This window comes from Ranitomeya imitator, chromosome 1, assembly GCF_032444005.1.
Source record: "Ranitomeya imitator isolate aRanImi1 chromosome 1, aRanImi1.pri, whole genome shotgun sequence".
NCBI lineage: Eukaryota > Metazoa > Chordata > Amphibia > Anura > Dendrobatidae > Ranitomeya > Ranitomeya imitator.
The window spans coordinates 531007228-531025961 of record NC_091282.1 but is presented as its reverse complement, the minus strand read 5'-3'; the positions used below and the strand labels follow the sequence as shown (position 1 = coordinate 531025961).

The 18734-nt window shown below is 45.2% G+C and overlaps 1 protein-coding gene across 2 annotated transcripts in view; it reads right to left on the bottom strand.

Annotated features, from left to right (window-relative positions):
• LOC138677355 (myoneurin-like) overlaps positions 1–18734 on the bottom strand; it is a 70478-nt gene that overhangs the window by 29400 nt on the left and 22344 nt on the right. For both annotated transcript variants that reach the window (XM_069767418.1, XM_069767427.1), the window contains exon 3: positions 3700–3869. In XM_069767418.1, the coding sequence (XP_069623519.1) occupies positions 3700–3869 (170 nt within the window). The remainder of the gene's footprint in view (positions 1–3699; positions 3870–18734) is intronic.

Here is an 18734-nt window from a genome sequence, read left to right as displayed (position 1 = left end):
GGCTCAGGTAGTGCAGCTCATTCAGGATGGCACATCAATGCGAGCTGTGGCAAGGTGGTTTGCTTGTCTGTCAGCGTAGTGTCCAGAGGCTGGAGGTGCTACCGGGAGACAGGCCAGTACACCAGGAGAAGTGGAGGGGGCCGTAGGAGGGAAACAACCCAGCAGCAGGACAGCTACCTCAGCCTTTGTGTAAGGAACAGGAGGAGCACTGACAGAGCTCTGCAAAATTTTGGGGGTTGTGCTCACAGCCCAACACCGTTCAGGACGCTTGGCATTTGCCACAGAACACCAGGATTGGCAAATTCACCACTGGCGCCCTGTGCTCTTCACAGATGAAATCAGGTTCACACTGAGCACATGTGACAGAGTCTGGTGACGCCGTGGAGAGCGATCTGCTGTCTACAACATCCTTCAGCATGACCGGTTTGGCATGGTCAGTAATGGTGTGGGGTGGCATTTCACTGGAGGGCCGCACAGCCCTCCATGTGCTTGCCAGAGGTAGCCTGACTGCCATTAAGTACCGAGATGAGATATTCAGACCCCTTATGAGACCATATGCTGGTGCGGCTGGATCTGGGTTCCTCCTAATGCAGGACAACGCCAGACCTCATGTGGCTGGAGTGTGTCAGCAGTTCCTGCAAGATGAAGGCATTGAAGCTATGTACTTGGCCGCCCGTTCCGCAGACCTGAATCTGATTGAACACATCTGGGACATCATGTCTCACCCCATCCATCAACCTCACGTTGCAGCATAGACTTTCCAGGAGTTGGCGGATGCTTTATTCCAGGTCTGGAAGGAGATCCCTTAGGAGACAATCCGCCGCCTCAACAGGAGCATGCCCAGGCATTGTAGGGAGGTCATACAGGCACGTGGAGGCCACACACACTACTGAGCATAATTTCCTTGTCATTTCCACTGAAGTAGGATCAGCCTGTAACTTCATTTTCCACTTTGATTTTGAGCATCATTCCAACTCCAGACCTCCATGGTATATTAGTTGTGATTTACATTGATAATTTTTAGGTTTTATTGTTCTCAACACATTCCACTATGTAAAGAATAAAGATTTGCAACTGGAATATTTCATTCAGTGATATCTAGGATGTGGGATTTTAGTGTTTCCTTTATTTTTTGAGCAGTGTATATCACAAGAGATCAAACGATCGCAGCTTTAAATCCCCTTCAAATACAGTAAAACAAAAATTTAAAATGTGAAACATCACCACCACAAAAGGTCCAATCACCCCATTTCTAACCTATTTAAAAAAAAATAAAAAATACACATACCGTACTTATCACCGCATTTGTAAAAAGTCTGATCTATCAAAATATAAAATCATTTAATCCGATTGGTAAACAAGGTAACGAGAAAAAAAAATTGATATGACATATTATGATATATGATATGATAGAATTACTTTTTTTTGTTAGATCACCACATCTCTCCAATATGGTGTCAGCAAAAAATAAGCTCTCACACAGCCCCACATCAATGGCAATTGAAAGTATTTCAGGTCTTGAAAAATGGCTAAAAAAAAAACAAAACTGAATGTTTGATAAAGGTGTAATCATACAGACCTGGAGAATCATATTGCCAGGTCAGTTTTGCCATTTAGTGAACATGGTAAATAAAAAAACCCAAAACAAATTATTGAATTGCCCTATTTTTTTGCAATTTCAACATATGTGGAATTTTTTTTCAGGCTTTTCAGAGCATCACATGAGAAAATGAATGTTATCATTCAAATGTACAATTTGTCCCACAAAAAAAAAAAAAACACAACACGGTTATGTGGATAAAAAAAAAAAAGTTATGACTCTTGGAAAACAGGGGAGGAAAAAACAAAAATGGAAAAAAACAAAAAAACAAAACGGAAACTGGCCCTTTCATAAAGGAACTAAATGGAATTGGTCACCAGGTTCTTGCCATCTAATCAGAGAGCAGACCACTGAGATGTAGAGACAGAGACCCCGATTCCAGTGATGTGTCACTTATTGTGCTGCTTGCTGCAATTTTGATAAAATCACTGATCAGCAGGAGATTATAACTAGGGGACTAGTAAACCTGCTGCCAGGTAGTTAAGCATATTAGGGAGCACTGTATTACCCCGCCCCGATTGGCAGCTTTCTATGTACACTGAACATGAGTGGTGGGGGAGGGGTTACATAGAGCTCAAGGATCAGTGAACTGCTATATCTGCAGCAGATTAAACAGTTATTTTATCAAAATGACAGCATGTATCCCAGTACGTGATACATTGCTGCAATCAGTGTCTCAGCCCCTACATCATGCTGCTCTCATATGGGGTAGCAAAAATCTGACAACAGATTCCCCTTATGGCTGTCTCAGACAGCCATGTTCTGTCTCATTATTAAATAGGCTGTGAATTCAGTTGCATTTGTCCTTCTGGCGTTTGTCTCACCCTCCATTACTCTCAGCTGGCTAACCATCTCTTCAGCAAATTCCAGCCTGTTTACCAACCATCTGCTTTTACTTCCTGGCTCAGACATGCAGTTAACCACTTTACAGCTGTAAGCATTACAAACCATCCTCTGTTATACAGGTGCCCACTCTGTTGGAGCAGTGTTGTGTGTCCTTTCTCCTAGAAAGTATCCAGTTTTCTTGTTCAGAACTTCTGCCAGAGGTTAACCATTTGTCATCTGCTGACGGCACAAAACACTACCACTAACCATATGTTTAATGCAAGTCCTGGACTGATTATACATACACAGTTACTGTGTAAATCCACACTCCTGGCCCTATCTGTATTGGGGATTCCTTCTATGCTCGTCTGAATGTCATCAGCAGTCCTGATCCACGTGTCATCCTACTTATACCATAGACTTCTCTCCATGTTGTACACCCTGACCTACAGCTTAAAGAACCCACCTCACCAGCTGAGCCCATAGAATACTCTATGTGGACGGCAGATTAACGAACCCCTACAGTGTGCATTACAACCACTGTCAGAATTCCGCTCAAATGCCAGATTGAGAGGGTAATCATATTACTCATCTGCTTCACTCAATGTTCTACTGAGACAAGTAGATTAGATTCTAGTCGGCACGACGTGACCACCGCTATGCAAATAGTGATCCCCCTGCTCAATATGGAAGTCTGAGGGAATCCTGCAAGTGTGTGTAAGGCCTCTTTCACATTTCCGTCGGTACGGGCCCGTAGCAATGCGTCGGGCCGACATACCGACGGACGTTGTGAATTTACTGCACGACATGGGCAGCGGATGCAGTTTTTCGATGCATCCGCTGCCCATTCTGCAGTCCGGGGAGGAGGGGGTGGAGTTTCGGCCATGCATGTGCGGTCGAAAATGGCGGACGCGACGCACAAAAAAGTTACATTGAACTTTTTTTGTGACGACGGTCCGCCAAAACACAATGGACATGACGTGTGGCTATCCGTCGTGATCCGTCGCCAATTCAAGTCTATGGGCAAAAAACGCTTCCTGCGAGCACATTTGCAGGTTCCGTTTTTTGCCCAAAACGACGGATTGAAACGGAGACCCCACGACGGAAGTGTGAAAGAGGCCTAACACATGCAGTCAAGACTATGCCTATCTGAAGTCAAATAGAATGACTTCACAGATCTACCTCAAACCATACTGTAATACACCATGTACATTTTTCCAACAGAAAATATCAAACCAAAAGGGACTAGAAGTAAATATGGCTCTTATACATACTTTTTACTTTATATGCCTTGTCACAGAGATGGCATTTGTGAGGTCTGTCATCAGAGTGGTAGGCACTGTGGTCATGTAACTTCTTAAGAGTAGTCAGTTCCTTCCCACATTGGTCACATTGGTAAAACTTCTTGTCATGGTGGCTTGACTGGTGCAAAGACAGCTGACAACTTAAAAGTGAGCAAGAAAAGAAACACTTTACAAAATTTCATAATGACAGAAATGTTGCTATACTAATTGCAGTATCATTATTACAGTGGGGCAAAAAAGTATTTAGTCAGTCAGCAATAGTGCAAGTTCCACCACTTAAAAAGATGAGAGGCGTCTGTAATTTACATCATAGGTAGACCTCAACTATGGGAGGCAAACTGAGAAAAAAAAATCCAGAAAATCACATTGTCTGTTTTTTTAACATTTTATTTGCATATTATGGTGGAAAATAAGTATTTGGTCAGAAACAAACAATCAAGATTTCTGGCTCTCACAGACCTGTAACTTCTTCTTTAAGAGTCTCCTCTTTCCTCCACTCATTGCCTGTAGTAATGGCACCTGTTTAAACTTGTTATCAGTATAAAAAGACACCTGTGCACACCCTCAAACAGTCTGACTCCAAACTCCACTATGGTGAAGACCAAAGAGCTGTCAAAGGACACCAGAAACAAAATTGTAGCCCTGCACCAGGCTGGGAAGACTAAATCTGCAATAGCCAACCAGCTTGGAGTGAAGAAATCAACAGTGGGAGCAATAATTAGAAAATGGAAGACATACAAGACCACTGATAATCTCCCTCGATCTGGGGCTCCATGCAAAATCCCACCCCGTGGGGTCAGAATGATCACAAGAACGGTGAGCAAAAATCCCAGAACCACGCGGGGGGACCTAGTGAATGAACTGCAGAGAGCTGGGACCAATGTAACAAGGCCTACCATAAGTAACACACTACGCCACCATGGACTCAGATCCTGCAGTGCCAGACGTGTCCCACTGCTTAAGCCAGTACATGTCCGGGCCCGTCTGAAGTTTGCTAGAGAGCATTTGGATGATCTAGAGGAGTTTTGGGAGAATGTCCTATGGTCTGATGAAACCAAACTGGAACTGTTTGGTAGAAACACAACTTGTCGTGTTTGGAGGAAAAAGAATACTGAGTTGCATCCATCAAACACCATACCTACTGTAAAGCATGGTGGTGGAAACATCATGCTTTGGGGCTGTTTCTCTGCAAAGGGGCCAGGACGACTGATCCGGGTACATGAAAGAATGAATGGGGCCATGTATCGTGAGATTTTGAATGCAAACCTCCTTCCATCAGCAAGGGCATTGAAGATGAAACGTGGCTGGGTCTTTCAACATGACAATGATCCAAAGCACACCGCCAGGGCAACGAAGGAGTGGCTTCGTAAGAAGCATTTCAAGGTCCTGGAGTGGCCTAGCCAGTCTCCAGATCTCAACCCTATAGAAAACCTTTGGAGGGAGTTGAAAGTCCGTGTTGCCAAGCGAAAAGCCAAAAACATCACTGCTCTAGAGGAGATCTGCATGGAGGAATGGGCCAACATACCAACAACAGTGTGTGGCAACCTTGTGAAGACTTACAGAAAACGTTTGACCTCTGTCATTGCCAACAAAGGATATATTACAAAGTATTGAGATGAAATTTTGTTTCTGACCAAATACTTATTTTCCACCATAATATGCAAATAAAACGTTAAAAAAACAGACAATGTGATTTTCTGGATTTTTTTTTCTCAGTTTGTCTCCCATAGTTGAGGTCTACCCATGGTGTAAATTACAGACGCCTCTCATCTTTTTAAGTGGTGGAACTTGCACTATTGCTGACTGACTAAATACTTTTTTGCCCCACTGTATATACTACTGTTACCATCCAAATGCCATTCAGCAACCCAAGGCCCATTTTATTCACTCGTGTTTTGAAGAAAACAGCTACTGTAATCTCCAATACAGCATTTCTTTTAGTAGACATTACATTGTATAACTAATTGTACTATAATACAGTATAATTGTAAAAAGTCAGATAATGCAATAAAGTCTGGCAGGGAGGAATTAAACTCCAGACTAGAAACCACCAAAACAGTTGCAGACGGAATCCTAGACCTTGCAAAAAAACTAAAAACTCAAGGATCCCTAAAATATAACTTTTAATTGATAAAGTTAAAAACAATTTATTCCAAATTTTTTTGATTTAAATAGGTTTTTATTGAAAATAAACATGAACATTACATTTTATGCATTTTCCAATATATTACAAAGTTTCTTCATTTTCCAAACCCCCAACAATCCCAACAAACCCCAAACCTCCCCCTCCCATGACAGCTTCTTCCCAATTATACTTTTGTTGCCAGTATTGATGGCTCTTTGAGCCGCTTGACTCACTTATGACCGCTTATTCCTCTAGCAATCTCCCCCCTTCACAGGTCTTCATTCGCCCATTTCCCATTCCCACTCATCCCAGCTCGAGCCACGGAGACCACATTTTGTCAAATATTTCTGTTTTCCCACATCTTTTGTAGACCCCCTTTTCCAGATTGAGACCATGTTTAACATATTTCAGGAATTCACCCCTTGTAGGCGGCTCCTCCTTGATCCAGTTCCTTGCCATCACCTTCCTAGCCATATATAATAGCCTAGCTATTGCTATCTTCCAGGTGTTATCCACTCTAATTTCCTCCACATATCCCAGTAGGAACACCATCGGATCTCTCGGCACTCTGCATTTATACGCCCCTTCCACACGGCTCAGTACCACCAGCCAAAAAGCAACCAGTCTTGGACATGTCCACATCATGTGGTATATTCCTGCATTCTCAGTCCTACATCTCGGGCATTCAGAGTCAGCACGTAACCCCGCTCTGTGCAACACTTCCGGTGATTTATAGACTCTGTGCAAGATGTACAGCTGCGATAGTCTATACGGCTCACTCAGTGACACTCGTGGAACCCACTCCAACACCGACTCCCAGGTTTAATTCTCCATTGGGCCTAAATCTCTTTCCCATTTAGCTCTCGCTTTTAGAGGGAAATCCAGCAAATATGCATGCAGTAGGTCCTTATAAAGGGTGGAAATGACTCCCCTTGTGGACCCTTCCCCACACACGTATTCCAGGACTATGTCCTCTTGGATCTCAATACCATCGCCCTTGTTTTGAGCTTTAAAAGCGTGCTTCATCTGGGCGTATTGATACTCCCCAGTCGGTCTCAATCCAAACTCCCCCTGCAGCTGCGAAAAGGACTTTAACACCCGTTGTTGAATTATCTGAGCAACCAAATGGATTCCTTTGGCCTGCCACTCTGTCAGCACTCCAAGAGCCGCAAACTCAACCAAATTATTATTAAGCCATATCGGTGTAAATTTAGTCAGTCCCGTAACCCCCCGAATCTGTCGCAGTCTGGTCCATAATTTATGTATCAAAAACATAGTTGGATACAATTTCCCCAATACGCCCAAGGAGCCATCCTCCAGACACTGCGCCACCGGTCGTCGGTTTGTCAACCCCTCCATCAAGTGTTGTACCGCACTGGAAGACGCCTCCCGCGCCCAGCCCTTCAAATGCTGACTCTGGGCTGCAAGAAAATATAACTCAGGGTTGGGCAAAGCCAACCCTCCATCTTCCTTGGGTCGCTGAAGCGTCTCCAGGCCAATACGTGGGTACTGCCTCCCCCATATCAGGCTTCTAAAAAGAGCATTAATCTGCCAGAACTTCCCACGTGGAATCCAAACTGGCGCGTTATGTAGGACGTAGAGTATTTTGGGCATCAGAACCATTTTAATAAGATTAACCCTACCCACCACCGATAGGTGTAATTTATTCCACACATCTACTTTTGCCTTAAGGATGCCCATGAGAGGAGTCAAATTCCTATACAAAAACTCTGTAACTGGCATCGAGATCCATATTCCCAGGTATTTAAAAAGGGATGCTACCTTAAGCCGCCCCTCTCCCAATGGCTCACTTCCACTCTCCTCCACCCCATCCACCTCAAAGAGGACCGATTTATCCCAATTTAGCCTCAGTCCCGACAAGGCTCCAAATTTTTCAATGATCTCGATGGCCCCTTTCAAGGCGTCATCCGGGTCCGCCAGGAACAGTAAGATGTCGTCTGCATATAACGCAATCTTCTCCTCAACACTCCCATATCTGAACCCAGGGACCTCATCCGACTGTCGGATCTTGGCGGCCAGTGGCTCCACAGCTAGGGCAAACAGAAGGGGCGACAGTGGGCAACCCTGCCTTGTACCTCTGGCCAACTTTATAGGCTGAGAAAGTTCCCCATTCACTCTGATTCTAGCTGTTGGTAATGAATATAGCAGTTGAATCCACGACACAAATTGCGGTCCAATACCCATACACTTCAACACCCGCCAGAGATATCCCCACTCCACACTGTCAAACGCCTTATGGGCATCCAAGGATGCAATGACCCTTCGGCCACAGTTGTCAGACTTCGGCTGCAGATTCATATACAGCCTCCGCAGATTAACCGCTGTAGACCTGTCAGGCATAAAGCCGGACTGATCCGGATGTACAAGGTTAGTAATGACACTGGACAGACGGGAAGCCAACACCCTGGCCAAGAGCTTGACATCGATGGTTAACAGAGAGATTGGGCGATATGACTCAGGTTTCCCCAGATCCTTGTCTTCCTTCGGAATAACCACTATAATAGCCTCCCTCATAGATGCTGGGAGATACCCTTGGCATCCAGCCTCCTCCAGTACTAACTTTAATCTGGGAATCAACACTTCCCCCAAGCTTTTATAGATTTCGGCTGGCAACCCATCAACTCCAGGTGCCTTCCCATTGGCCATAGACTTCAGCGCCCGACTCAGTTCCTCCTCGGTGATAGGGGCATCGAGGCTCACCCTATCCTCCTCACTCAATTTTGGGAGACCCAGACTCTCCAGGAAAGTCTCCGTATCTCCGACTGACTCATTGACCCTGGAGGAATATAAGTCCGCGTAAAAGTCCGCAAAGACCTTTATAATTTCAGGTGTTTCAGATATCCTGCTCCCCCCATCTGAAACCAACCAATGTACATACGAGGTACTACGCTGAGCAGAAGCTACCACCGATAGCATGTGTCCCACTGTTTCTCCCTCCTGAAAATAAGTCACCCTTTGAAACTCCCGCTTCCTTTCAGCTTTTCCCAGCAGAATCTTTTCCATATGAGTTTGCGTTGTTCTCAACCTTTTCTCTGCCTCGGAGGTCCCCAACACTACCATCTCGTCCTCTGCCGCCTTCAGCTCCTCCACCGCCACTCTCTCTGCCTCCCTTGTCTTCCGCTTACACCTACTAATGTCTCTAAATAGCAGCCCTCTCAGGTACGCTTTCATTGCATCCCAAACAGTTAGATCATCTGTACTCCCATCATTTAAAGCAAAGAATTCCGTCACCTCCTTCCCCATACCCTCCAAGTCAATACTCTGTAGCCAGTTAGGTTGGATCTTCCATTCTCTCCCGCTTGCGGTCCGTGTCCCCAACAACCTGACCTCCACCTCAATTGGACTGTGATCCGAAAGGGCCCTCGGCAGATAACGCACCTCCCCCACCATTGTGTCTAACAGGCGGTTACCCATCGCCATATCAATTCTGGATAGCGTAGCATGAGCCGGCGAGTAGCACGAGTACCCTCTCTCCCCAACATGTCTAACTCTCCATAGATCAATCATGCCTATTTCACGCACATAGGTACCAAATGTTGTAGTGTGCCCCTCCGACCTGTTCTGGGTGTTCTTATTTTTATCCCAAAAGTCGTCACAAATATTGTTCAAATCCCCAATAATTAAAAGTGGTAGCGGTCCCCATTGTTCCACCTTCTCCAACACCTCCCTGATCTTCTTACTTGAATATGGAGGTGGAATATACATTGCCGCAACACACACTCTCACTCCATACAATATACATTGTATCACCACATACTGACCCTCAGCATCCACGCATACCTTCACCTCTTCATACTGCACTCCCACCGGCACCAACACTGACACACCCCTTGAGTACGTCGAAAAGGTAGAATGATACCCTTTCTGAATCCAACGTCTATTCAGTACGTCCACTTTCTCCTGTATCAAGTGCGTCTCTAGCAAACAAATCATAGAGGCCCGTTGATCCTTCGCATACTGCAAGCTCGCAGCTCGCCTAGACTTATCCGCCAGACCTCTCACATTCCAACTCAATATCTTAAAGCGGTCCCCTATTATGTGACTCATCATCTTCAGTTATGTCATTACTCCCAGTTCTGAGCTGTCTAACTTCCCTCCCATCCCTTACCCCCCCCCCCCCCCCAATACTATACATTCTGCCTCTTATCAAGAGTGGGGCACCACCACCCATTGCGAACACTCTTGTTAACGTAACCTTCTCCTTCCGCCTCCCGCTACCGTTTATAATAGAATTCGGCGCAGTTCTTAGAAGAAGAAAATATTTCAACATGTATTAACTTACAACTGCAAGAAACTAAATAAACTTTTAGTACGCTGCACACCCTTCCTCCCTCGTACTTCTCCGCCGCATCAGCACTCCCAGTGCGTTCCCTGAGTAATGCCCAGCTCCACCCTCAAACCTTCACATCTCAATTATCAATGTACTGTCAGTCAATCTCTTTTTCCCCTTTTTAAAGAAAGTAAAATACCTCCCGACCAACCCACCCCGCATTTTCAATCTCCTTTCCCTTTAAGCCTCTTAGCGTTAAAATCTATCCACTGGGTAGCGTCCTCCGGCGTCTGGAAAAAATGAATCTTATCCAACGCCACCACTCTCAGTCGTGCCGGAAACATCATGGAGTATTGCACTCCCAATTCCCTCAGTCGTCTCTTGATACCCGTGAACATCATCCGTTGTTTCTGTACCAGGGCGGAATAGTCAGGGTAGATAGCGATTCTTTGACCTCCAATTGTCAGATCCGTCATGTCTCTAGCCTTCCTCAGGATAATGTCTCTGTCTCTGTAGTTTAGGATTTTGGCAAGCATGGTACGGGGACTTGCTCCAGGGACAGGTGGTTTCGGTGGGACCCTGTGGGCTCTTTCTACCGCAAATACTTTTGTCAGTGCTGCATCACCAAAAGTCTCAAGGAGCCAGCTTTCAATATACTCCGTGGGATTCCTCCCCTCAGTTTTTTCAGGGACACCCACTATACGAATGTTATTTCTTCTGGACCTATTTTCCAGATCCTCATTTTTTGCAGCTAGCTCCGATATTGCTTGAGTAAACTTCCTCTCCGCTTTCTGCAGCTGCACTATATGATCTTCTGCCGTGCTCACCCTTTCCTCCACAGCCCCTACACGTTTGTCAATCTTTTGCAGGGCTGCATTTATCTGGGCTGTATCCCCCTTGACCTCCTGTAGCTGCTGGGTCAGGGATTGTTTGCATGATGACACCAGTGCAAAAACGTCTCTAAGGGTGGGCTCTGCTCCTGGCTCCTTATCTTCAGATCCCCCTACTACCACCGCCATGTCACCATCCCTGCTCCCCTGTTGTACCTCCTGCTCCTCTGCTGGGCTTTCCTCCTCTCCTTCTGTGTCTGCTCCGGCGTCCTCCTCTGCTTTTCCTGCGCTCCCTGCGGCCTCCACTCTAGCAAACTGCTGGAGCTTTGCCGCCGCCATTCTCTTCTGGCATGCTGCGTTGTCCTTCTCCGCCTTCTCCCTGGCGTCGGCGCCATCTTGGCCGGTCCCAGCCTCGCCGGCTCCTGGTCATATTTGCTGACCTCGGGGCCGCCGCTGTTCACCGCCGCACTCCCGGGACTCTCCTGCAGCCAGTAAGCGCCGTGAATCGCCGCTCAGCTGCGGCTTATGAGGATAATTACAGTGTTAGTAGCGGGAGCGCTCTGCCGCGCGTCCGCTCACATGGACATTCAGGCCACGCCCCCAATTTATTCCAAATTTAGAAAACATTCTGACAATCAATATAGGGAGTAAGGAAAGAGAAAAAGAGAATGTAAGCCATCTCACCCTGTCAGGAGCCCTGATGCTGGTCCCTACCTGACAGCGGAGGTTGGCACCTTGTTTCAGCGGTAGGCGCCCCGCTCCACGACGGCTCACCCTAATAGCCCCCCCAAAAAAATAGGAAAATAGAAAAAAAAAAAAAAAAACACAACTCAGCAAAAAAACAAAAATTGTTTTTTCACACTTAAACCCTTCATAGGGCTATTAATGTACATATACGCATAGAATAAAGGGTAAAAAATGTTAAAGGGACACTGTCACCTGAATTTGGAGGGAACAATCTTCAGCCATGGAGGCGGGGTTTTGGGGTTTTTGATTCACCCTTTCCTTACCCGCTGGCTGCAATATTGGATTGAAGTTCATTCTATGTCCTCCGTAGTACATGCCTGCACAAGGCAATCTTATCTCGCGCAGGCATGTACTATGGAGGACAGAGAATGAACTTCAATCCAATATTGCAGCCAGTGGGTAAGGAAAGGGTGAATCAAAAACCCCAAAACCCCGCCACCATGGCTGAAGATTGTTCCCTCCAAATTCAGGTGACAGAGTCCCTTTAATGTCTCATCTATCCAAGAAAATTTTTAAATAAGGAAACTGCTCCAAAAAGAGTGAGGGGGGTTCCAACGATATCCCAGTTACCCCTATGGATATATATCGGAGCAACAATACAGTCAAATAATCTTTTTTATCCAGATATAAATAAAAGGAGCGGTAGCCTAAAAAATAGCATACCCCAGAGATCTTTTAAGCAAGTTTCACAAACACATATCTAGATGATAATACCCTATTTTCATAGCTCAATGTATGCGGAAAGATAAAACGCTTCTACTCATCTGATTTTCAATACTCCATTCTAAGCGCTGAGGGCATCCATCAGGTCACCTAGAAGATCTCCAATAGGGGCATCATCCCTAGCTATACCCGACGCGTTTCCCCCCCGTGGGATTGGCGGGGGTTCATCAGGGGATATAGACCATCCAAACAATGAGAAGGTAAGAGAGCCACTCACCCGTACATAATATATACCCTCCTCCCATCCGGGTATATTGACACGTAGGATAGTCACAGCACACCAGCGCGCCGAGTATACGTCACTAAACTGTGCCTAGTTCTAACCGGCGTGCATAGGATAGTTCTCATATTAATGCGCCCAGAGCCACAGCGCAAATGCATCTCAGACCATCGGGGAGGAAAGGTAGCCACCCCTAGTCACATGATAAAGAACATACAGCCGGTATCCACCCATCAGCGCGTCAGCAAGATACACGTCACCGGAGCACACAGCCGACGTGTAAGGCAAAAATTGTCATATCAGTGCGCATAACTGTGGGATTAACCCCCAAAATATAGTATATTGCCCAGCCACGTAGTATATTGCACAGCGACGTAGTATACAGCACAGACACGTAGTATATTGCCCAGCTACGTAGTATATTGCCCAGTCACGTAGTATATTGCCCAGTCACGTAGTATATTGCCCAGTCACGTAGTATATTGCCCAGTCACGTAGTATATTGCCCAGTCACGTAGTATATTGCCCAGTCACGTAGTATATTGCCCAGTCACGTAGTATACAGCACAGAGCCACGTAGTATACTGCCCAGCCACGTAGTATACTGGCCAGTCATGTAGTATATTGCCCAGCCACGTAGTACATTGCCCAGACACGTATGTAACAGGTTAAAAAAAAAAAAAAAAAAAGAGTTAAACCTAAAAATAAACATACTCACCATCCGATCCGAGGCCCCTTGTAGTCCTGGCGCTTGTTTGCGGTGCAGGCGGCAGCTTCCGGTCCCAGGGTTGGTATGAGCGCAGGACCTGTGATGACGTCGCGGTCACATGACCGTGACGTCATGGAAGGTCCTTCTCGCATACCTTCCTTGGCCCCGGAACCTGCCGCTTGCATTGCCGAGGAGAGGACGCGACGGCGGAGGGTGAGAATAACCTTTTTTTATTATTATTATTTGTAACATTAGATCTTTTCACTATTGATGCTGCATATACATCATCAATAGTAAAAAGTTGGTCACACAGGGTTAATAGCTGCGTCAACGGAGTGCGTTACACCGCGGTCCATTAACGTTGGCATTACCCCTGTGTGAGGGCTGACTGGAGGGGAGTATGGAGCGGGCACTGACTGCGGGGAGGAAGGAGCGGCCATTTTTCCCGGACTGTGCCGGTCGCTGATTGGTCGTGGCAAAACAGCAACGACCAATCAGCGACTTGAATATCCATGACAGACAGAGCCCGCGACCAATGAATATCCGTGACAGACAGACAGACAGACAGACGGAAGTGACCCATAGACAATTATATAGTAGATAGGAGTTTAACTTTTTGTATTAAAGAACTGAACTTTTTGATAATATTATAATTTATTGAGAATCCCCTGTATCTGGCTGTATATGAGATAGAGATATACAGGTCCTTCTCAAAAAATTAGCATATAGTGTTAAATTTCATTATTTACCATAATGTAATGATTACAATTAAACTTTCATATATTATAGATTCATTATCCACCAACTGAAATTTGTCAGGTCTTTATTGTTTTAATACTGATGAATTTGGCATACAACTCCTGATAACCCAAAAAACCTGTCTCAATAAATTAGCATATCAAGAAAAGGTTCTCTAAACCAGGGGTCCCCAACTCCAGTCCTCAAGGCCCACCAACATGTCATGTTTTCAAGATTTCCTTAGTCTTGCCCAGGTAATAATTGCATCACCTGTGCAATGCAAAGGAAATCCTGAAAACATGACCTGTTGGTGGGCCTTGAGGACTGGAGTTGGGGACCCCTGCTCTAAACAACCTATTACCCTAATCTTCTGAATCAACTAATTAACTCTAAACACATGCAAAAGATACCTGAGGCTTTTATAAACTCCCTGCCTGGTTCATTACTCAAAACCCCCATCATGGGTAAGACTAGCGACCTGACAGATGTCAAGAAGGCCATCATTGACACCCTCAAGCAAGAGGGTAAGACCCAGAAAGAAATTTCTCAACAAATAGGCTGTTCCCAGAGTGCTGTATCAAGGCACCTCAATGGTAAGTCTGTTGGAAGGAAACAATGTGGCAGAAAACGCTGTACAACGAGAAGAGGAGACCGGACCCTGAGGAAGATTGTGGAGAAGGACCGATTCCAGACCTTGGGGAACCTGAGGAAGCAGTGGACTGAGTCTGGTGTGGAAACATCCAGAGCCACCGTGCACAGGCGTGTGCAGGAAATGGGCTACAGGTGCCGCATTCCCCAGGTAAAGCCACTTTTGAACCATAAACAGCGGCAGAGGCGCCTGACCTGGGCTACAGAGAAGCAGCACTGGACTGTTGCTAAGTGGTCCCAAGTACTTTTTTCTGATGAAAGCAAATTTTGCATGTCATTCGGAAATCAAGGTGCCAGAGTCTGGAGGAAGACTGGGGAGAAGGAAATGCCAAAATGCCTGAAGTCCAGTGTCAAGTACCCACAGTCAGTGATGGTGTGGGGTGCCATGTCAGCTGCTGGTGTTGGTCCACTGTGTTTCATCAAGGGCAGGGTCAATGCAGCTAGCTATCAGGAGATTTTGGAGCACTTCATGCTTCCATCGGCTGAAATGCTTTATGGAGATGAAGATTTCATTTTTCAGCACGACCTGGCACCTGCTCACAGTGCCAAAACCACTGGTAAATGGTTTACTGACCATGGTATTACTGTGCTCAATTGGCCTGCCAACTCTCCTGACCTGAACCCCATAGAGAATCTGTGGGATATTGTGAAGAGAAAGTTGAGAGACGCAAGACCCAACACTCTGGATGAGCTTAAAGGGACTCTGTCACCTGAATTTGGCGGGACTGGTTTTGGGTCATATGGGCGGAGTTTTCGGGTGTTTGATTCACCCTTTCCTTACCCGCTGGCTGCATGCTGGCTGCAATATTGGATTGAAGTTCATTCTCTGTCCTCCATAGTACACGCCTGCGCAAAGCAATCTTGCCTTGTGCAGCCATGTACTATGGAGGACAGAGAATGAACTTCAATCCAATATTGCAGCCAGCATGCAGCCAGCGGGTAAGGAAAGGGTGAATCAAACACCCGAAAACTCCGCCCATATGACCCAAAACCAGTCCCGCCAAATTCAGGTGACAGGTTCCCTTTAAGGCCGCTATTGAAGCATCCTGGGCCTCCATAACATCTCAGCAGTGTCACAGGCTGATTGCCTCCATGCCACGCCGCATTGAAGCAGTCATTTCTGCCAAAGGATTCCCGACCAAGTATTGAGTGCATAACTGAACATTATTATTTGTTGGTTTTTTTGTTTGTTATTAAAAAACACTTTTATTTGATTGGATGGGTGAAATATGCTAATTTATTGAGACAGGTTTTTTGGGTTATCAGGAGTTGTATGCCAAAATCATCAGTATTAAAACAATAAAAGACCTGACAAATTTCAGTTGGTGGATAATGAATCTATAATATATGAAAGTTTAATTGTAATCATTACATTATGGTAAATAATGAAATTTAACACTATATGCTAATTTTTTGAGAAGGACCTGTACATATACAAACACAATATTGAAGAATATTTATTTGGAAAACTGTAAATTACGTACAAAATTGCTCTATGAAATAGTTCATGTTAAAATCGTATTGCAAATAGTTTGTCCGCCCCATGTGCAGCACGTGCTTTTGTGCCCTCCATTATAAGGTGTTTCTACCAGGTATGCATTGAATATCCCAAATGTGTATGCTCTATTAGCCACTATATATTCCTAATATCCAAGTACATTACCTATATACCTACCTAGGCAGGAACACTATACCACTTTGGTATTTACTCTGGGCATTTGGTCTATAGTATATTGTATTATAACGTGATGGCTGGTTACCAAATATAACAATATGATTGGTTGACCTTTAGCTTGCATCGTGCATCCTGCACTTTATACTGCACATATGCACCTTTCCCTTTCTCCTCCATCAAGTCTGTTCTTACTATAAAATGACAATAAAGTGTTTATATTTTTTTCACCATTTGGACTGTTCGATCGTTTTTTCACTCTTGGTATATATTTAATCTGACGATCTGTCCAATTTACAGTCCTATATATAGGTATCATAATGAATAATGACATTTAAATATAGTTAATAATTGATAATGGTACCGCCATTTCTGTTGAGCTATTTTTATTATGAATACCTAAGCAGAGCACCACATGTAGACTCTCACACGCCGCCCCGAAAAATGAGCATATCATTAACATAAAACTGAAAATAAAGATTAAACAAGACGGATTTCATCCCCCCAGGTATCATTAATCAGTATAACAGCACCGACCAGAAACATTCCCACATAGTTCATATGAGGTTCTGCCAGCAGGGGGGCATGTACCTACGTTCCCCTGGCATTCCATTAATTCTCCAGTTTTTACAGCCAGGGGTGGCTGCATTAGCAGGCTCCTGGTTGTAAAATTCTTTAACCCCTTCAGATGGATTTACATCGTGGGACATGACTGTACGGCGGACAGGTATGGGATATTGTTGTTTTTTTTGTTTGTTTGTTTTTTACTGTTTTTCAGAAGACAAGGGTCATCATTTGGATTGAGCGTATAATAAAGCTATTACAACCCCATGTGTATTTATTTCATTAAAATATTTTTGTCCTAATGTGTGTGTTTTTTTTAACTCTTTGTGAATATTGGATTAATAATGGATAGGTGTCTTATTGATGTCTCTCCATTATTAACCAGGCTTAATGTCACCTTACATTAGCAAGGTGACATTAACCCCTTATTATTCCCCCATATCCCACCGCTACAGGGGAGTGGGAAGAGAGTGGCTAAGTGCCATAATAGGCGCATCTTACAGATATGCCTTTTCTGGGGTGGCTGGGGGCAGATGTTTTTAGCCAGGGGGGGGTGGGGGGGGGCAATAACCATGGTCCCTTTCTAGGCTATTAATATCTGCCCTCAGTCACTGACTTTCCACTCTGGCGGAGAAAATTGTGCGGGAGCCCACGCCAGTTTTTTTCTGTGATTTAACCCTTTATTTTAACACCTAGAGCTCCCAAATTTTGCACAGACACTACCAACATTAGTAGTGAGGAATATGTAAAAAAATAAGGGATATGAAATGGTTTACTGTATGTGTTACAGAACCCCCAGCACCAAAAATATGTTATGCAGTATATATTATGTATAATAGGTTCCATGTGAAATGCATCAGTCCACAGGCTGCGCCCCTGGGCAGAGGGGACATGATATTCCCCTTTTGTCCTCCCCCACCTTTTTAATTCCCACAGTAAATATCAGCAGGGTCCGGCCCCCTGCGGCTATTGTAATGTATGTCTGGCCTGCTTTTTATATTGGCCTGCCCTGTGTACTTGTGATATATATTCTGTGTGCTGTGAATAAAGTGTGTTCTTTTAGACTGGAAATACGTGGAGTAGCAGTCAGCTTTTATATGCTCTAACGTAATCAAGGAATTCCAGCCAGCGTCCTTCATTCAGAATCCAGCAAAAGCAGAGTGGACCTCCTGAAACACGGGGTGGTAATGAAAGAGGTACCCCAGCTTGGTAGACCCCGTTACACTGGTGGCAGCGGTGGGATTATAGGAAATTCGTTCCTAATTACAGCAGCGTGGCCAAGCCCCTCACTGATCTGACCCGTAAGAACCAACCCCGCCAGGTAACCTGGACCCCAGAGTGTGAGGAAGCCTTCCGCCAGCTAAAGGACGCCCTCACCAATACCCCTGTATTGGCCACACCCGATCCAACTAAACGTTTCCTGGTCCACACAGACGCTTCTATGTTTGGATTGGGGGCAGTACTGAGCCAAGTCGGGCCGGATGGCCAAGAACACCCAGTAGCTTACCTGAGTCGGAAACTACTGCCCCGTGAAGTGAGCTATGCGGCCATCGATATGGAGTGTCTGGCAATAGTATGGGCACTCAAAAAGTTACAACCATATTTGTATGGACGACAGTTTTCCCTCCTAACGGACCATAATCCCCTAGTCTGGCTTAATCGGGTCTCCGGAGACAACGCCAGATTACTGCGGTGGAGTTTAGCCCTACAACCTCTGGACTTCACCATCCACTACAGA